At 42.2% G+C, this 21,731-nt stretch overlaps 1 protein-coding gene across 1 annotated transcript; it reads left to right on the forward strand.

The window, feature by feature from the left end:
- Positions 1-1,104: 1,104 nt before the first annotated feature.
- On the forward strand, positions 1,105-9,619 carry VNN3 (vanin 3). Its single transcript, XM_038589419.1, is given in 2 exon segments — positions 1,105-1,446; positions 9,268-9,619. Coding segments are annotated over 2 exon segments (435 nt in total). The 5' UTR covers positions 1,105-1,119; the 3' UTR covers positions 9,376-9,619.
- The last annotated feature ends 12,112 nt before the right edge of the window (positions 9,620-21,731 follow it).

A 21,731-nucleotide genomic window follows, 5' to 3' on the forward strand; every position in this document is an offset into this window, starting at 1 on the left:
CTCGGATCCCAGACGAGCCCCTAAATGTTGTGCCTAAGATGGCAAATCCGAGAAAACCACCAAGGAGCTGACACCGATGCAAGTCCATGAGGGTTTATTAACAAGCTCGAGCTTGGGTCCATGTATACCCGACACAGCAGAGCAGGGACTTAGACCCCGAGGGGGGTTACAGCTGGGTTTTTATGGGCTGGTCTAGGGGTAAGGTGGGGTTTTTCAGTAAGGGTTGGGGTGTGAGAATCTCCAATAAAGAGGTCTCACAAGATCTTGCTTCCTTCTTCCGATAAGGGCACGCTTTGTGTTTTTTTCTGTAGCCGGGGTAAGGTAGAGTTCAGTACCTCGTCACAGTGGCCTGGTCAGATGGCCTGAGATGGCTGCCGAAGCTAAAATGGCTGTCTTGTGCCAATCTTAAACTTGAATGTCCCTAATTTTCTTGGCCTCCACAAAACATTTTTATTTCAACTTCACAGGAGGGAAATGGGAGGTAAAGAGAAGTCAAGTCACATAAACAAAAACAAATCCACCAAAAACCAAAGCCAGATGTAAAGAATTTGCAGCCAATGTCCATTAGTAAAATTGAAATACAGCTTGTTCTTGAGGTGATAAAATCATTTGAGACTTAAGCAGATCTTTAGAATTTATCCTTCCTAGCATCCATGGTCAAGCTAATGTAGGCTCCCCTCCTGACTGCTTGATTATTCATTGATCCAGATGAAGAAACTTAAGCACAAATAAATTAGACAGGTCAGTAGAAAGCTAAAATTATTCTTTGTGTTGGGGAATTTTCTCATTGTTGTTAAGTTGCCTTAAAAAAGGGGGGAGCTTATATAAAAAAAGAGAAGCTGCCTAAGTCAATTGCTAATTTCAGTCCAAGTACCTTATGGAGGACACAGAGTCAAGTTGGAACCATGCCAGTATAACAAGCTATCTCCTTCACTGTCCTGAAAGTGTTTATGCTTTGATAAAGTTATATTTAATTTTTTATGGGGATGGGATTTCTTATGGGATTCCATCGTTTTATGATTATGCAAAATTTGGAACCGATACTTGTGTTACTTTGTGTTTACTTCCATAGGGAGTGGAATCTGCACACTAGAAATGGTCAAAGTGTATCACTATGACATGGAATCAGAGAGTGGCCAGCTTATGCTCTCAGAATTGAAGTCCCAGCCTTGAAGAGAACCCACCTATCCTGTGGTTGTTAATTGGAGTGCTTATGCCAGCAGTGTCAAGCCAACCTTGTCTGAGCAGTCAAATTTTCTGGGAATGGTTTATTTTGATGAACTCTCCTTCATTGAGCTTAAGAGAAACACAGGAAATTATGCAGTTTGCCAGAAAGATCTATGGGGTCACTTAACTTACAAAATGCCTGAGAAGCGAACAGATCAAGTATATGCCCTAGGTGCTTTTGATGTACTGCACACAGTAGAAGGTCAATATTACATACAGGCAAAAAATGCTTCAATGTATTAGATGGATGTTTTAATTAGTTTTTTTTTTACTAGATCATCACTACATTTATTTTTATTTTTTATAAAGATTTTATTTGAGAAAGAGAGAGAGTACACAAGCAGAGGCAGTAGGAGAGGGAGAAGCAGGCTTTCAGCTGAGCAGCAAGCCCAATGCAGGGCTCCATCCCAGGATCCTGGGATCATGACATGAGCCACCCAGGTGCCCCATTACTGCATTTCTTTAAAAATTGTGCTGGATTCAGTTAGTTGGTATAACATTAACTATGGGGGAACAGAGGACCAACTGAAGACAAAGCCCATTGACAAGTCCTTGAAACAGGCAGAGGGACCTTCCTCTAAGGACTCAACCACCTTGATGTTCATACTTTGCTAAGGGCAGAAGACAATATTAGTCCAACCCCCAGGACCCTGTGAGTCTACTTTAAAATATAAAAATTCCTTTAAAAATTCCCTTTATCTATAAACCCCCAAGATACATGTTGGCAATCATCCCCCAAGCACCTGGCCCACTGATATACATCTGAAAGGTCACATGACTCAGGTTTTATTAGATGGTAATAAGTGACCCTTTCCCAATAATAGCCAGCCCCCTCAGAGTTCTGGAAACCTTGCTTCCAAAATTCCTTAGAGAGTACACTATCCTCAAAACCCTTCCACTTCCCAGGTATATAATCAGCCACTCCTTAAAGCGCGGGGCAGCAGCATTTTTTCTTGGTCATCGGCTATAGACCTCACCAATATTCCAAAGCCTCATTTATCACTTAATTTATCACTGAGGTATCTCCCCCAGAATGCTTTATTTGTTTAGTCTTAGCAAGATCAGAATCGGCTTTCTTGGCTGCAAAATAAAATATAAACTGGATAGATTTGTTCTCAGCCAGCCAGAGTCAATTTTAAAAGACTGCAACTTCCATGCATTCTTGTTTTGTGTCAGGTTACTTTAGAGCAACTATTTTCAAACTGTCTTCAACTGGAGTCCAGAGTAAAAAGTTCATTTCACATCACAATGCAGTGCAATCAAGATGCATGACTGAGGAAGAGGGGCAAGATGGCAGAAGAGTAGGGTCCCCAAGTCACCTGTCCCCACCAAATTACCTAGATAACCTTCAAATCACCCTGAAAACCTACAAATTCGGCCTGAGATTTAAAGAGAGAACAGCTGAAACGCTACAGTGAGAAGAGTTCGCGCTTCTATCAGGTAGGAAGACGGGGAAAAAGAAATAAAGAAACAAAAGGCCTCCAAGGGGGAGGGGCCCGCGAGGAGCCGGGCTGAGGCCGGGGCGAGTGTCCCCAGGACAGGAGAGCCCCTTCCCGGAGGAGCAGGAGCTGCACCGACCTTCCCGGGCGGAAAGGGGCTCGCAGGGAGTTGGAGCAGGACCCAGGAGGGCGGGGATGCCCTCGGGCTCCCCGGGACAGTAACAGCAACTGCGCCCCGGGAGAGTGCGCCGAGCTCCCTAAGGGCTGCAGCGCGCACGGCGGGATCCGGAGCAGCTCGAAGTGGCTCGGGCAGCTGCTCCGCGGAGGGGGTTGCGCGGCTCCAGGAGCGCGAATCCAACAGCGCAGGCCCCGGAGCACAGGGCGCCGGGACACAGCCCAGGATCCGGCCTCCCCCGGGGACAGGCAGAGGCCGGGAGGGCCCAGGACAGCAAGGACGCTCCTGCCCCAGCTGAGCAGATCAGCGGCCCCACCCCGGAGCCTCCAGGCCCTGCAGACGGAGAGCTCCGGAGTTCCTTCGGGGGCTGACTCCAGGGCTCCAGAGCTGGCCCCGCCACTGGGGCTGTTCCTCCTGGGGCCTCACGGGGTAAACAACCCCCACTGAGCCCTGCACCAGGAGGGGGGAGAGCAGCTCCCCCAAGTGCTAACACCTGAAAATCAGCACAACAGGCCCCTCCCCCAGAAGACCAGCTAGACGGACAAGTTCCAGGGGAAGTCAAGGGACTTAAAGTATACAGAATCAGAAGATACTCCCCCGTGTTTTTTTTTTTTTTCTTTTTGATTTCTGATTGCTTCCCCCACCCTTTTTTTCCCTTTCTTTCTTTTTATTTCTCTTTTTCTTCTTTTTTCCTTTTTTCTTCCTTTTTTCTTTTTTCTTTTTCTCTTTTCTTTCCTTCTTTCTCTCCTCTCTTTTTCTCCTTTGCCCAATACAACTTGTTTTTGGCCACTGTGTACTGAGCAAAATGACTAGAAGGAAAACCTCACCTCAAAAGAAAGAATCAGAAACAGTCCTCTCTCCCACAGAGTTACAAAATCTGGATTACAATTCAATGTCAGAAAGCCAATTCAGAAGCACTATTATACAGCTACTGGTGGCTCTAGAAAAAAGCATGAAGGACTCAAGAGACTTCATGACTGCAGAATTTAGATCCAATCAGGCAGAAATTAAAAATCAGTTGAATGAGGTGCAATCCAAACTAGAAGTCCTAACGACGAGGGTTAACGAGGTGGAAGAACAAGTGAGTGACATAGAAGACAAGTTGATGGCAAAGAGGGAAACTGAGGAAAAAAGACACAAACAATTAAAAGACCATGAAGACAGATTAAGGGAAAAAAACGACAGCCTGAGGAAGAAAAACCTACACTTAATTGGGGTTCCCGAGGGCGCCGAAAGGGCCAGAGGGCCAGAATATGTATTTGAACAAATCCTAGCTGAAAACTTTCCTAATCTGGGAAGGGAAACAGGCATTCAGATCCAGGAAATAGAGAGATCCCCCCTAAAATCAATAAAAACCGTTCAACACCTCGACATTTAATAGTGAAGCTTGCAAATTCCAAAGATAAAGAGAAGATCCTTAAAGCAGCAAGAGACAAGAAATCCCTGACTTTTATGGGGAGGAGTATTAGGGTAACAGCAGACCCCTCCACAGAGACCTGGCAGGCCAGAAAGGGCTGGCAGGATATATTCAGGGTCCTAAATGAGAAGAACATGCAACCAAGAAACTTTATCCAGCAAGGCTCTCATTCAGAATGGAAGGAGAGATAAAGAGCTTCCAAGACAGGCAGGAACTGAAAGAATATGTGACCTCCAAACCAGCTCTGCAAGAAATTTTAAGGGGGACTCTTAAAATTCCCATTTAAGAAGAAGTTCAGTGGAACAATCCACAAAAACAAGGACTGAATAGATACCATGATGACACTAAACTCCTATCTCTCAATAGTAACTCTGAACGTGAATGGGCTTAATGACCCCATCAAAAGGCGCAGGGTTTCAGACTGGATAAAAAAGCAGGACCCATCTGTTTGCTGTCTACAAGGGGCTCATTTTAGACAGAAGGACACCTACAGCCTGAAAATTAAAGGTTGGAGAACCATTTACCATTCAAATGGTCCTCAAAAGAAAGCAGGGGTAGCCATCCTTATATCAGATAAACTAAAATTTACCCCGAAGACTGTAGTGAGAGATGAAGAGGGACACTATCTCATACTCAAAGGATCTATCCAACAAGAGGGCTTAACAATCCTCAATATATATGCCCCGAATGTGGGAGGTGCCAAATATTTAAACCAATTAATAAGCAAAGTGAAGAAATACTTAGATAATAATACACTTATACTTGGTGACTTCAATCTAGCTCTTTCTACCCTTGATAGGTCTTCTAAGTACAACATCTCCAAAGAAACGAGAGCTTTAAATGATACACTGGTCCAGATGGATTTCACAGATCTCTACTGAACTTTACATCCAAACTCAACTGAATACACATTCTTCTCAAGTGCACATGGAACTTTCTCCAGAATAGACCACATACTGGGTCACAAATCGGGTCTGAACTGATACCAAAAGATTGGGATCGTCCCCTGCATATTCTCAGACCATAATGCCTTGAAATTAGAACTAAATCACAACAAGAAGTTTGGAAGGACCTCAAACACGTGGAGGTTAAGGACCATCCTGCTAAAAGATGAAAGGGTCAACCAGGAAATTAAGGAAGAATTAAAAAGATTCATGGAAACTAATGAGAATGAAGATACAACCATTCAAAATCTTTGGGATGCAGCAAAAGCAGTCCTGAGGGGGAAATACATCGCAATACAAGCATCCATAAAAAACTGGAAAGAACTCAAATACAAAAGCTAACCTTACACATAAAGGAGCTAGAGAAAAAACAGCAGATATATCCTACACCCAGCAGAGGAAGAGAGTTAATTAAGATTCGAGCAGAACTCAACGAAATCGAGACCAGAAGAACTGTGGAACAGATCAACAAAACCAGGAGTTGGTTCTTTGAAAGAATTAATAAGATAGCTAAATCACTAGCCAGCCTTATTAAAAAGAAGAGAGAGAAGACTCAAATTAATAAAATCATGAATGAGGAAGGAGAGATCACTACCAACACCAAGGAAATACAAACGATTTTAAAAACATATTATGAACAGCTAGAGGCCAATAAATTAGGCAATCTAGAAGAAATGGACGCATTCCTGGAAAGCCACAAACTACCGAAACTGGAACAGGAAGCAATAGAAAAGCTGAACAGGCCAATAACCAGGGAGGAAATTGAAGCAGTCATCACAAACCTCCCAAGACACAAGAGTCCAGGGCCAGATGGCTTCCCTGGGGAATTCTATCAAACGTTCAAGGAAGAAACCGTACCTGTTCTCCTAAAGCTGCTCAGAAAGATAGAGATGGAATACTTCCAAACTCATTCTATGAGGCCAGATTCACCTTAATTCCAAAACCACACAAAGACCCCACCAAAAAGGAGATATACAGAGCAATATCCCTGATGAACATGGAGGCAAAAAATTCACAACATGATACTAGCCAATAGGATCCAACAATACATTAAGAAGATTATTCACCATGACCAAGTGGGATTTATCCCCGGGACACGAGGCTGGTTCAACACTGGTAAAAGAATCATGTGACTGATCATATCAGCAAGAGAAAAACAAGAACCATATGATCCTCTCAATAGATGCAGAGAAAGCATTTGACAAAATACAGCCTCCATTCCTGATCAAAACTCTTCAGAGTGTAGGGATAGAGGGAACATTCCTCAGCATCCTAAAAGCCATCTATGAAAAGCCCACAGCAAATATCATTCTCAATGGGGAAATACTGGGAGCCTTTCCCCTAAGATCAGGAACAAGACAGGGATGTCCACTCTCACCACTGCTATTGAACAGAGTACTAGAAGTCCTAGCCTCAGCAATCAGACAACAAAACGAAATAAAAGGCAAATTGGCAAAGAGGAAGTCAAACTCTCCCTCTTCCCAGATGACATGATACTATACATAGAAAACCCAAAAGCCTCCACCCCAAGATTACAGGAACTCATACAGCAATTTGGCAGTCTGGCAGGATACAAAACCAATGCCCAGAAGTCAGTGGCATTTCTATACACTAACAATGAGACTGAAGAAAGAGAAATTAAGGAGTCAATCCCATTTACAATTGCACCCAAAAGCATAAGATACCTAGGCATAAACCTAACCAAAGAGGTAAAGGATCTCTACCCTCAAAACTACAGAACACTTCTGAAAGAAATTGAGGAAGACACAAAGAGATGGAAAAATATTCCATGCTCGTGGATTGGAAGAATTAATATCGTGAAAATGTCAATGTTACCCAGGGCAATTTACATATTTAATGCAATCCCTATCAAAATACCATGGACTTTCTTCAGAGAGTTGGAACAAATCATCTTAAGATTTGTGTGGAATCAGAAAAGACCCCGAATAGCCAGGGGAATATTGAAAAAGAAAACCATAGCTGGGGGCATCACAATGCCAGATTTCAGGTTGTACTACAAAGCTGTGGTCCTCAAGACAGTGTGGTGCTGGCACAAAAACAGACACATAGATCAATGGAACAGAACAGAGGATCCAGAAGTGGACCCTCAACTCTATGGTCAACTAATATTTGACAAAGCAGGAAAGACGATCCGCTGGAACAAAGACAGTCTCTTTAATAAATGGTGCTGAGAAAATTGGACATCCACATGCAGAAGAATGAAACTAGACCACTCTCTTGCACCATACACAAAGATAGACTCAAAATGGATGAAAGATCTAAGTGTGAGACAAGATTCCATCAAAATCCTAGAGGATAACACAGGCAACACCCATTTTCAACTTGGCTACAGTAACTTCTTGCAGGATACTTCCGTGAAGGCAAGAGAAACAAAAGCAAAAATGAAGTATTGGGACTTCATCATGATAAGAAGCTTCTGCACAGCAAAAGAAACAGTCAACAAAACTCAAAGACAACCTACAGAATGGGAGAAGATATTTGCAAATGACATATCAGATAAAGACTAGTATCCAAGATCTATAAAGAAGTTATTAAACTCAACAGCAAAGAAACAATCCAATCATGAAATGGGCAAAAGACATGAACAGAAATTTCACAGAGGAAGACATAGACATGGCCAACATGCACATGAGAAAATGCTCCGCATCACTGGCCATCAGGGAAATACAAATCAAAACCACAATGAGATACCACCTCACACCAGTGAGAATGGGGAAAATTAACAAGACAGGAAACAACAAATGTTGAAGAGGATGTGGAGAAGGGGGAACCCTGTTACACTGTTGGTGGAAATGTGAACTGGTGCAGCCACTCTGGAAAACTGTGTGGAGGTTCCCAAAGAGTTAAAAATAGATCTGCCCTACGACCCAGCAATTGCACTGTTGGGGATTTACCCCAAAGATACAGATGCACTGAAATGCCAGGACACTTGCACCCCAATGTTTATAGCAGCAATGTCCACGATAGCCAAACTGTGGAAGGAGCCTCGGTGTCCATCGAAAGATGAATGGATAAAGAAGCTGTGGTTTATGTATACAATGGAATATTACTCAGCCATTAGAAATGACAAATAACCCACCATTTGCTTCGACATGGATGGAACTGGAGGGTATTATGCCTAGTGAAATAAGTCAATCAGAGAAGGACAAACATTATATGGTCTCATTCATTTGGGGAATATAAAAAATAGTGAAAGGGAATAAAAGGGAAAGGAGAAAAAATGAGTGGGAAATATCAGAAAGGGAGACAGAACTTGAGAGACTCCTAACTCTGGGAAACGAACAAGGGGTGGTAGAAAGGGAGGTGGACGGGGGGTGGAGGGGACTGGGTGATGGGCACTGAGGGGGGCACTGGATGGGATGAGCACTGGGTGTTATGCTATATGTTGGCAAATTGAACTGCAAATAAATAAATAAATAAATAAATAAATAAATAAATAAATAAATAAATACAATAATCTGATTAATCCTCTGTATGCCTGCCACCCAGTCTGGTTTTTGCAATCTATCTATGGCATGGGAAGGGGTGGAGGGCTCTTTCCAGGGTGCTGTAAATTCCTTTTAAGGGTGGTTTCCTCTTGGGGAGGGGGGCCTTTGTCTGCCTGTCTTCCACCTATCTTCGTCAGCCATGGTAGGGTTATGGAACATTAAAAAAGAAATACTGATTGTGGATGATGGCAACTGATGTTCTCTTTATTTACATGGTATAGAACACATTAAATTAAACATATTAAATAATACATCTACAGCTTATTTTGTGGGTATGTTATTTTAAGAAGTTGTTATGACAAGACCAATAATGATAATATTTCATGAGTTAAAAGAAGTTTTTATACATCATTGTTTTACCCACCCGTGCCATAGTTTACTCACTGCACTCTCACCCAAATGTCTCTCCTATTCGACCTTTAGATCTGACACATGGATCTTCTGACACCAAATCCTGTACACATGTTACTATTTTAGAGCGAGGTTGTCAGAGAAGGCCTCTGGGCTGGAAAGCAAAGCTCTGCACTGGAGTTAATCCTTTCCTTTCTTTGATCAGGTTTCAAGAGATGGCTGTCTGAGGAGCGAGAGCAGAGCCTCTCTGCCTGTCTTAGTTATGGCCCTGTATGGAAGAGTGTTTGAGAAGGACCCTCTGCATTTAGGGTAAAGACCTGGGAGATCATAATGATCCCCTACCACTGGCACACTTCCGGGATTGCCACGGCAAGAAAGGGAGAAAAAAAATATGCTTCATGTCTGTTTAGAAGAGATGTCACAAATTGGCTGCAACAACAAACTTAAGATTTAAAAAACAGTGGATGTGTTTTACATGTCTTACATTTTATGTATTTGAGATAGCAGAAACTGATTTGTGGGACCTGCATTTATTCTCCATGTAGATGCAATGTAAGTATGTGTCAGTATGGGTATGTAGAGTAGAACATGTATTTAAATGGAGGAGGGGGTTAGAAAATTCATTCTGTGTTAACTACTCTAATGTGTACAAATGTTTTTCTGTCATCTGGAGATACACAGGGTGAAAGTACTATGCAGAAGGTAGTTGATCCTAGTTGGTTAAGATACATGAAGCTAAAACAAAGTAATTATGAACAATTTTTTAAAAAATTAGGAATGGGGATCCCTGGGTGGCGCAGCGGTTTGGCGCCTGACTTTGGCCCAGGGCGTGATCCTGGAGACCCGGGATCGAATCCCACATCGGGCTCCCAGTGCATGGAGCCTGCTTCTCCCTCTGCCTGTGTCTCTGCCTCTCTCTCTTTCTCTCTGTGTGACTATCATAAATAAATAAAAATTAAAAAAAAAAATTAGGAATGACTTTTCAACTAGTTAGAATTGTTCCATTATCTCTTTATTCTACTCTTAGGTTCTATTTGTATGGAAATTAGATACTTAGAATGGGAATAAAAAAGAAAAAAAAATCTCCTTCAGACCACACCCTGTTTCCTTCTGAAATTATTCTGTGCAAAATTTATCCAAGCCATGGTTAAGGCCCTTGGATACTTAGATCTGTTGCAGTCTGTGCTGAGAGCTTCGTTAGAAAGGCCCTCCCTGTCATCTTTCCCCTAGTCACCTTTGGTATCTCAGCTCTGGGGCCCTTTGCTCTTTTTCTCTCTGTTGGTCACTGATTAACTCTGAGAAGACACACACATGAAAGCAGGGGTGATCTCTGGTTCATGTGGAAGTGGCTGAGGATAGCTCTGAATTGAGGACACCTTTTTCTCACAAAAGATATGACAATTCCCCTCTTAGACTTTTCCCAGGTGTTTATTTCCATTCCATTTAATTCAACACAGTTCCCAGAGGCTGGAGATAATCTGGGCAGCAGACAGTACCCTTATCTGTGCTGCGATCGTGTCTGGATTCTCTAAGGGCTATGACACTCAGATCCAAAGATCATAACAGTGCTGCAGACTCCTCTCTTTGTATGGGACATGGGCACCTCCAGTCCTAATGGTCTTATGCTGGTTCTTTCTAGGCTTCTTTCCTCTCTCTCTTAGACAGTTTTCTGGTGACTGCATCAGTACCTGGTGGCCTCAACCTCCTCACCATCCCTCATCACCTCGTATCCTACATAAACAACCTCTCTCTAGCACCAGGAACTACACAATCACCTGGTCCTGTGGGCTTCTCAGTAACTAGTCACCATGACTAAACAATCCAGCTGTTTCTCTGGAAGCTGTTTTGATCCTTATCTTTTAATACTATATACTTTTTTATTTCTTTGACCTCTTTTATCTCTTGCCCACCCGTCTCCCCCAGCCTTCTAATTTTATTTACCATGACTTAACAAATGAGGAGCTCTGACAGATGCAATCCTCAGTGTCTTCCTCATCTGCAGTCTTTCTTTGGAGAGGGAAGTCATTATTCTGGCTTCAATTCGTATTTCACAGGTGAGCAGAAGTAACTTTCTTTTTATGGGAGCTAGTTCAAGCCACAGAGTAATGGTTAGGGGCAATATTTTAAAAAAATAAAAGTTTATTAAGTCCTATGGCAAATAAATAAATAAGTGGAGTAGTAGGGACTATCATTCAAGTTTCTAGAATTGACCAGGAAATTTGATGTTGACTGGTTAAACGTCACATTTCTGGGTATTGGAACTGCAGTTAGGTTAGATATTAACTTGGGTTTACTAATTTGGGATGTTAACCTAAATTATGCCATTTGGGGCCTGTAGTTTTCTTTTTAAGAATCCTCTCCTTTGGGATGCCTGGGTGGCTCAGTGGTTTAGCATCTGCCTTCAGCTCAGTTTGTGATCCTGGGGTCCTGGTATCGAGTTCCACATCACGCTCCTGCTCAGTAGGGAGCCTGCTTCTCCCTCTGCCCATGTCTCTGCCTCTCTCTGTGCCTCTCAAGAATAAATAAGTAAAATATTAAAAAGAAAAAAAAACCACTTCCCTCCTTTTGGTCAGACTCTTAGCTTAACTGAGAGATATGATCAAAATGTAAGGCATGAATGCCACTGTCAGCTACTGCTCTGAAGCTTTTGTTGATCCCTTGTGTGGCATTCATAGGTCACGATTTCTTCCCTTTGTCTCTGTGACATTTATGGGTTATGAATTCAGGTTTACATTCTTTAACTCAGTCATCCTTGGTTCCTTTTCTGGTGTTCTGGTGCGCTTAAAGCTTTTGAAAGAATATAATGCATCAGGGAGGTAGTTATGATTACTCTAAGTGGGATAATTCCCAATATTTGAAGTGCACTTTGAAGCCACAGTCCCTGATGCAGGATCATTGAGCACAGCAGTCAAAAAAGAATTCTTGAGACATTTTATCAATACATGATTATTAACCTAGTGTTTGCCTCTGGTTTTAAGGAATATTGTTTTTTTGAAGTATATGGGTTGGGTCCTTTAAAGTCACTTTAACTGGCTGAGCCTTAAGAGCCCCTCCAGGGACATTGCAATCCCAGTCCTTTGTTTTTACTTCCTTCCAGATTTTGGAAAGGATATCAGGGTACAGTTTTAATTCTCCAAGTGTTAAAGCAAATAAGCCATTCTTCGCTTTGGTAAGAGCAAATCTGCTCCCTAGTTTATACATTAAGTCTCATTCACAATGAGGGGACTAGAAAAACAAGAGTGACCAAATGATTTTTTAAAAAAATATTTTATCTATTTGAGAGAGGGAGACAGAGATAATGAGAGAGGTAGCATGAGGCAGGAGAAAAGTGAGAAGCAGGCTCCCCACTGAGGAGGGAGACTGACACAGAACTCAATCCTAGGACCCTGAGATCATGACCTAAGCCAAAAGCAGATGCCCAGCCTACTGAGCCACCTAGGCACCCCCACCAAATGACTTTTGTGTTTACAAGTTAGAGGCACTGTCTGAGAGCATGTTTTAGTTTCCCTTCTATGACAACAATTTTATGGTTAGAAAGACAAGAAGGGCCTGAGTGCTAAGAACAGAGTAAAGTGTTGGGCAGCCCGAGTGGCTCAGTGGTTTAGTGCCGCCTTCGGCCCAGGGCCTGATCCTGGAGACCTGGGATTGAGTCCCACGTCGAGCTTCCTGCATTGAGCCTACTTCTCCCTCTGCCTGTGTCTCTGCACCCCCCCCTCTCTGTGTCTCTTATGAATAAATAAATAAAATCTTAAAAAAAAAAAAACAGAGTTAGTGGTTCCTGTATCAATAAGGAAATTGATAAACTTACCTTGCACATCCAGGGTAACTTGGGGCTCAGTCATCTTGATATCAAAGGCAGTTGGACCAGCCTAGGGCCTGCCATATCAGTTCCTCAGGTTCCTGCTCTCAGTTGGGGAAGTAAGTTCCTCTCTTCCTTTTTTTCTGGAGATGAGGACAGTCTCTCTTCCAATGATCTTTCTCACGGACTGGATGTGGTCCTTGTAGAGAGCATTTATTTGGACATTCCTTGCTCCAATGTCTGATCTGGCCAAACCTATGGCATGGGGTCTTATGTGGTCCTTTATCTGATGCGGGCTTTTTCCTTTTTTTTCTTTTTTTTTCTTTTGATTGTTTTTAATATTTATTTATTTATTTAATTCATTTTTTAAAAAATTTTAATTATTTTTTTAAATTGGAGTTCAATTTGCCAACATATAGCATATCACCCAGTGCTCATCCCATCAAGTGCCCCCCTCAATGCCCGTCAACCAGTCACCCCCACCCCCTGCCCACCTCTCTTTCCACCACCCCTTGTTCATTTCCCAGAGTTAGAGTCTCTCATGTTCTGTCTCCCTTTCTGATATTTCCCACTAATTTTCTCTTTCCCCTTAATTCCCTTTCACTATTTTTTATATTCCCCAAATGAATGAGACCATATAATGTGTGTCCTTCTCCAATTGACTTATTTCACTCAGCATAATATCCTCCAGTTCTATCCACAATGAAGCAAATGGTGGGTATTTGTTGTTTCTAATGGCTGAGTAATATTCCCTTGTATACATAAACCACATCTTCTTTATCCATTCATCTTTTGATGGACACCGAGGCTCCTTCCACAGTTTGACTATTGTGGACATTGCTGCTAGAAACATCGGGGTGCAGGTGTTCTGGCGTTTCACTGCATCTGCATCTTAATTGCTGGGTCATAGGGCAGTTCTATTTTTAACACTTTGAGGAACCTCCAGACAGTTTTCCAGAATGGCTGCACCAGTACACATTCCAACTGACACTGCAAGAGTGTTGGCTCCCCTTTCTCCACATCCTCTCCAACATTTGTTGTTTCCTGTCTTGTTAATTTTCCCCATTCTCACTGGTGTGAGGTGGTATCTCATTGTGGTTTTGATTTGTATTTTCCTTTTTTTTTGTTTTTGTTTTTTGTTTTTTTTATTTGTATTCTCCTGATGGCAAGTGATGCAGAGCATTTTCTCATGTGCTTGTTGGCCATGTGTATGTCTTCCTCTGTGAAGTTTCTGTTCATGTCTTTTGCCCATTTCATGATTGGGTTGTTTGTTTGTTTCTTTGCTGTTGCGTTTAATAAGTTCTTTATAGATCTTGGAAACTAGCCCTTTATCTGATACGTCAATTGCAAATATCTTCTCCCATTCTGTAGGTTGTCTTTTAGTTTTGTTGACTGTATCCATTGCTGTGCAGAAGCTTTATATCTTGATGAAGTCCCAATGATTCATTTTTGCTTTTATTTGCTTTGCCTTCATAGATGTATCTCGCAAGAGGTTGCTGTGGCCAAGTTCAAAAAGGGTGTTGCCTGTGTTCTCCTCTAGCATTTTAATGGATTCTTGTCTCACATTTAGATCTTTCATCCATTTTGAGTTTTATCTTTGTGTCTGATGTAAGAGAATGGGCTAGTTTCATTCTTCTGCACGTGGCTGTCCAATTTTCCCAGCACCATTTATTGAAGAAACTGTCCTTTTTCCAGTGGATATTCTTTCTTCCTTTGTCAAATATCAGTTGACCATAGAATTGAGGGTCCACTTCTGGATCCTCTGTTCTGTTCCATTGATCTATGGGTCTGTTTTTGTGCCAGCACCACACTGTCTTGAGGACCACAGCTTTGTAGTACAACCTGAAATCTGGCACTGTGATGCGCCCGGCTCTGGTTTTCTTTTTAATATTTCCCTGGCTATTCAGGGTATTTTTTGATTCCACACAAATCTTAAGATGATTTGTTCCAACTCTCTGAAGAAAGTCCATGGTATTTTGATAGGGATTGCATTAAATATGTAAATTGCCCTGGGTAACATTGACATTTTCACGATATTAATTCTTCCAATCCACGAGCATGGAATATTTTTCCATCTCTTTGTGTCTTCCTCAATTTCTTTCAGAAGTGTTCTGTAGTTTTGAGGGTAGAGATCCTTTACCTCTTTGGTTAGGTTTATGCCTAGGTATCTTATGCTTTTGGGTGCAATTGTAAATGGGATTGACTCCTTAATTTCTCTTTCTTCAGTCTCATTGTTAGTGTATAGAAATGCCACTGACTTCTGGGCATTGGTTTTGTATCCTGCCACACTGCCGAATTGCTCTATGAGTTCTAGCAATCTTGGGATGGAGGCTTTTGGGTTTTCTATGTATAGTATCATGTCATCTGGGAAGAGGGAGAGTTTGACTTCCTCTTTGCCAATTTGAATGCCTTTTATTTCTTTTTGTCGTCTGATGGCTGAGGCTAGGACTTCTAGTGCATGTTGAATAGCAGTGTCGAGAGTGGACATCCCCGTCGTGTTCCTGATCTTAGGGGAAAGGCTCCCAGTGTTTCCCCATTGAGAATGATGTTTGCTGTGGGATTTTCATAGATGGCTTTTAAGATGCTGAGGAATGTTCCCTCTATCCCTACACTCTGAAGAGTTTTCATCAGAAATGGATGCTATATTTTGTCATATGCTTTCTCTGCATCTACACTTGATCTTAGCCAAAAGGTGGGAAATGATCCTTCTCTGCATCTATTGAGAGGATCATATGGTTCTTGCTTTTTCTCTTGTTGCTATGATCTATCACGTTGATTGTTTTACAAGTGTTGAACCAACCTTGCATCCTGGGGATAAATCCCACTTGGTCATGGTGAATAATCTTTGTAATGTATTGTTGGATCCTATTGGCTAGCACCTTGTTGAGAATTTTTGCATCTGTGTTCATCAGGTATATTGGTCTATAATTCTCCTTTTTCATGGAGTCTTTGTCTGGTTTTGGAATTAAGGTGATGCTGGCCTCATAAAACGAGTTTGGAAGTATTCCATCCCTTTCTATCTTTTGGAACAGCTTTAGTAGAATAGATATTATTTCTTCTTTAAACATTTGATAGTATTCCCCTGGGAAGCCATCTGGCCCTGGACTCTTGTGTCTTGGGAGGTTTTTGATGACTGCTTCAATTTCCTCCCTGGTTATTGGCCTGTTCATGTTTTCGATTTCTTCCTGTTCCAGTTTTGGTAGTTTGTGGTTTTCCAGAAATTCGTCCATTTCTTCTAGATTGCCTAATTTATTAGTGTATAGCTGCCAGGTGCCCATCTCAGTGGGAGCTGGTGAGGCCCATGTTCTCTGGCGGCCCCACCCCTCCCAGGCACAGGGTGACACCAGGGGGAACAATAACACTGGCGGCGCCCAGCTCTTCAGCCCTGGAGTCAGCTCCCACAGTAACTCCCGCAGTCTCCCAGTCTGCACTGGCCTGGATGCTCCCGGGGCGGGGAGTGCTGACCTGCACAGCTCAGGGGCTCTCTGTAGCAGGAGAGTCTTGCTGTCCTGTGCCCTCCTGGGCTCCGCCTGTCCTGGGGGAGCACGGGATCCTGGGCTGTGTACCCTGGCGCCCTGCCGCTGGAATCAGGCTCCCGGGCCATGCAGCCCCCTCCGGCCACACTCCAGCCCTTTATCACACTCGGCCCACAGTCTGTGGAGCGCTGTCCCTGGAATGCACCTCCTCTGTTAGTGACCCTGGAAACCTGGAGGCTCCACTGCCCTTCCTGGGATCCTGACCAAGTTCCCTGCGAGCACCTTTCCATCCAGGAAGATTTTTAAAGTTCCTGCTTCTCCGGGACTGGGCTTTCCTGTCCTGGAGGCTCTCCCTGCCTGGCCTGAGCCTGGCTCCTTGTGTGGCCCCTCCACCACTGGATTCTTTTTTATTTAATTTTTTCCCATCTTCCTACCTTGTTAGAAGTGGGAACGCTTCTCTCTGTAGCATTCCAGCTGTTCTCTTTAAATCTCAGGCCGAATTCATAGGTTTTCAGGATGATTTGAAAGTTACCTAGGTAAGTTGGTGGAGACAGGTGACTTGGGGACTCTACTCTTCCACAATCTTGCCCACCTTCCCCCTTACTGGCTTTTTCTTTAGCACCAAGTTAGTCTGGCATTGAGGTGAATCCACAATGGCAGCAACCAATATCTGAGCCTGTAATTTAGCTCTCCATGTCTTTTCTTGTCTTAAAACCATCTCTTTTAAAAACTCCAGTAGCTACTACCTCTAGTAGGCACTGGATGGCGGGTTGAGGATCTAAAGTTGTTTTAGTCAATTTTCGGCAGATTTAAGGTGCCGACTGATTTATAAAATGCATGTTTAATATAGCTGTTCCCTCAGGTGAGGCTGGATCCAGATTTATACGCTCAGGGGTAGCTTCTACCAAATGACCCCGAAGTAGAACTGGATTTTCATCAGCTCCCTGAGTAATTTCCTGAATTTTAACAAAGCTTTAGAGAATCCTTTTTGCATTCCTACTATTAAATAAGTGATGGTTTTGAGTTTTCCTTCCCTGCATACCCTCTTGATAATTCCAGTGCAGTTCAGTATTTGGGACAGCAGCGATCCCTACCTTATAACAATCTATCTCTGGCTCTAGTTCATCAGCAAATTCTTGAGCCTCTCTGCCCAGATAAGGTTTTTTTACTCAGGGGTACAACCACGAGTTAATATGATATATATCTATATCTATCTATCTATCTATCTATCTATCTATCTATCTATCATCTATCTATCTCTATATATCTATTTATCTATACACACACACATACCTTGCCAGATGAAATCGAACATAATGGATCATTGTTGAAAACCCTGAATAAATTGAGAAGGGTTTTCAGAATATTATCCAAATTGATGTTTTATCTGAGTTAAGTCTGCCGTAGAGAAGGAGACATGGACTCTAATAGTGCCCATTTCTCCATTAACATCCTCCTTAAGGGGATGTAGTTGAGATTTAGGGGGAGTTCCCAGAAGATAGGGGGTCTTGAGGTTTGTAAGAAGGATGGATATAGTAACAGAGCCAATATCCCCTTTGTTTGAATTGGCCAGTGATTCCTCTGGTAGTCCAGGTTTGTTAGGAGGAGGGGGCCTATTTAGACAATCATTGTCCAATATGTCAAGAGGGGCTTTATTAACATGGGGCGTGGCTAGGCACATTCTGCAAGAAACCCTTAGGTCAAGATCTTGATTTAAGGCCAAGAAGGCCTGGACATAGGGCACTTTAGTCCATTTGCCTTATTTCCTGCAGAAAAGATATAATTAGTATATAATATTGAAGTTTATTATTCCATCATTGGGCCATTTTTCCTGTCTCCTAAGGAGTATTGAGACCATGCATTATTGCAGAAGATGAGTCTTTTCTTTTTCAAATCTTGAAATCCAGATTGTTTCCAATGGGTTAAGAGGTGCCCAAGGGGGAGTCTTTGGGGACTTAAGAGAAATATCTCGTGTTCCTATAAAAATGGAAAAGTCCATTACCGTAATTCCCCCTCCCCCAACTCCTGGGTAGTGTCCCATGTAGGAGAATGTCAAGGGTTCCTAGTTCAATACAACCAGAGGCATTTTGAACACTGACTTATTTACTGGAGTGATAGTGACATCCCTTCGCTTCCCTGTGGTTTTTCCTTGGACACAATAGATGCTGGTAGACCAAGAGAGCTTGTCATTTTAACCCATGAAGTCGTTAAGAATTTGCAGGAGGTATCTCCCCTCTACTTTAAGTAGTCAGTGGGGGACATAGATGAAGAATAATGAAGATAGAAATCCATCATGGTCTAAGGAACATTACAACCATGTAGTCTTTAAATCTGACTTCCCCAGGAAACAGTCTCCAGGAAACAGTCCCTGGTTTAGAAACAATACCTAAATTCATTCAGGTACTGGTTTCAGCCACCTCCAAGCAGAGATATTTTGACCAAAAGTGGCTAGGTCAGACATGTGGAGGCGATCATACTGGACCAATGAAGAGGAAAACTTACATGGGAGTCTTAAAATGGGCAACTGCCTTAGTGACTTACGTGGCAGTCCCGTGCCCAAGAAAGCTTTGTACAAGAATAGGACTAAAGAGGGATCCCTGGGTGGCGCAGCGGTTTAGCGCCTGCCTTTGGCCCAGGGCGCGATCCTAGAGACCCGGGATCGAATCCCACGTCGGGCTCCCAGTGCATGGAGCCTGCTTCTCCCTCTGCCTGTGTCTCTGCCTCTCTCTCTCTCTATGTGTGTGACTATCATAAATAAATAAAAATTAAAAAAAAAAAAAAAAAAAAGAATAGGACTAAAGAGAGGGCATAAAGTTTCTGAGTCTTATTAGCATTCCCACTAAGGTACTAGCTTCCAGTCATAAGTCAGACTTTTGTTCTTTCCTGAACAGCAGCCACAGGCTAGATGACTGCAGTCTGAGCAATTGATGTGAAAGTAATCCAATAAGACCTTACTCCTTGAAAAGTCCCTGAAATGAATGTAAGAGGTGAAAAGGGAGTAACTCACCAAGTTTGCACCAAGGTTCAAAGTCCGGATGAAGGAAGATGCAGATCCCCACACACCTAGGTGATCAAAATTATGATGTGGGGTCATTGAGTGCAAAGATCAACAAAAAAATTCTTGAGGTGCTTTCGATGCAAAAATGTGCTTTATTAAAGCATGGGGACAGGGCCCATGGGCAGAAAGAATGCACTTGTGATTGTGAAGTGGGACGGATTATGTATTTTGGAGTTGGCTGGGGGGAAGGGAGGGTCAGGTATAGAGATAACTAGAAATCTCTAAAGGGTTTTCTGTATGTTAAAGAAGATTTACAGAATCCTGGAGGTCTGGCTATTGTCATGCTAAGGTTGCTTTTTTTTTTAATAATAAATTTATTTTTTATTGGTGTTCAGTTTGATGCTAAGGTTGCTTTTAATCTCTGGCAAAGCATTAATACTAAGGCAGCTGTAAATTCACAGAGGAATGTCAGTCTCTGCATGTCTCAGGTATTTATAAATGGGCAAGTTATAAGAAAATTTAATTTTATCTGATTTCCCCTACCTTTCTTCTCCTTATCAGTCCCCAGGATCCAATCCAATCCAATGCAATCAAATAATAAAGACCCCCATGGAAGAAGTCATCTTTTTAAGCCAAATGGCTTGTTTTGTGATTTTATGTAATTGAGTTTTAACTTCACCAGAAGTGGTAATCCAATTATCTATTACAGCCAACAGATAATTGAGGGCTATTCTATTATCAAGAACACCTTTGGCCAGAGCGTCTAAGGATCTTTGGTGGGCAGCTATTGCTTTTGCAATGAATTCTACAACAATTTCAAGAATTAAGGAGAAGTTCCTGATCCCAGCTTCATTCATATTTATCCACGCCCAGAAGTAGGAGCCTGCCAAAAGGAGTGAATCCTGAATCATGAGAGCCTCCTGGTAGACCTTTTCTAACTTGATTATGTAAATTTATACAGGGGAGTCAACCAGTGAGATGTAGCTAGATTTCAGGTTCCAAGCCTGAAAAAAAGGTTGCTCTAAATTCCAGAGGTTACCCATCTTAGCAATGGCCTGGGAGGAAAGATGAGGGTATTTATGAGATAAAGATGAGATGGTCTTTCCAGACCAATGGCAGAGTGAAGGAAGGGAAAAGGAGAAGTGGTTTCATGTTCACTTAGAGTAGGAAGTCTTGATCTGGCCCCTTGGGTAGAAGCAGTCTACCTTAATATCAGCTACTTCTCTTCCCTGTCAGTTTGATTCAGAGGTCTCCAGTGTCTGCATAGGACCAGATTATCAGGTGGAGTCTTCTTTACCTGTGTAATGTTTATCCAAGACTTAATATCTTTAAATTAGTGTCAGTAGTCAGGAATACTTGGTAAGGTTCTTTCCAGTGGGGCTTGAGGTCTTCCTCTGATGATGCTTTCAGATACTTGATCACTAGGCCCTAAACTGTGACCAACAGGAGCCTTTGAATTGGGACCCAGGAAGGCTTCTTTAACCTGTTGATGACAGGCTTGAGCATAACGCATTAGAGACCTACTAGTAGTGATCATACTAGCATGAGACAGGGATCAACAGGAGGTTATATATCGATAGAATTCCAACTCTGCAAGGTTTTCATTAAGACTCATCTGATTCAGTGAAGTGGGTGCCTTGATCACTGGAGATTATAGAAGGTATATTTTAAGTGGGAGACACATTTTTTTAGCATGTCCCTCCCACTGTGAGAGCATAGTCTTATGGTGGAGAAAGGCTTCAACCCATTTGGAAAACATGCATACAAAAACGAGGACATATTGATAACCCATACTAAGTGATAACTGAATGAAGTCTAACTGCAAGTGTTCAAAGGGTCTGTAGGAAGGAGGTCTGAGGACATTAGAGACAAAATCAGTTTTTTAGGGTTATGGGTCTGACCAGTTAGATATTATTGGTAGACTGTTTTTGCAATTTTATAGAAATTTCTCCACTAATGTTTATTTATAACTCCAGTCATCTTAAATGCATTAGAGGAAGGAATGCAAAAATCAGAAAATGGGGTTTATCAAGGAGCTGGGAAAAAGCAAGCAGCCATCTCAGGTTTCTCATAGCCCCGACTATTTACTTAATTTATAGCTATTGTTTACTCATCTCAATTTCTCTGGTTCAAGAGCAAACTGTTGCCATGTTATAAGGATGTGAGGATGGCAAAAGCCTGGCCATTAGGAGCCATTTTTTGAGGAAGCAGAATGGACCTCATCCACGTGTGTTACAATCATTATAGATTCTGTTTCTGCTGCCTTTGCATGGCATACCTTCTATAATCTCCAGTGATGGAGGAACTAAGATTTCTAAGATTTAAAAATTCTAATAAATTTAATATATTCAAAGTTTTTTCCAAAGATTCCTTTTACACAAACCTTCTACAATTTT

This window comes from Canis lupus, unplaced genomic scaffold (assembly GCF_011100685.1).
Source record: "Canis lupus familiaris isolate Mischka breed German Shepherd unplaced genomic scaffold, alternate assembly UU_Cfam_GSD_1.0 chrUn_S2019H2218, whole genome shotgun sequence".
Taxonomy (NCBI): Eukaryota; Metazoa; Chordata; class Mammalia; order Carnivora; family Canidae; genus Canis; species Canis lupus.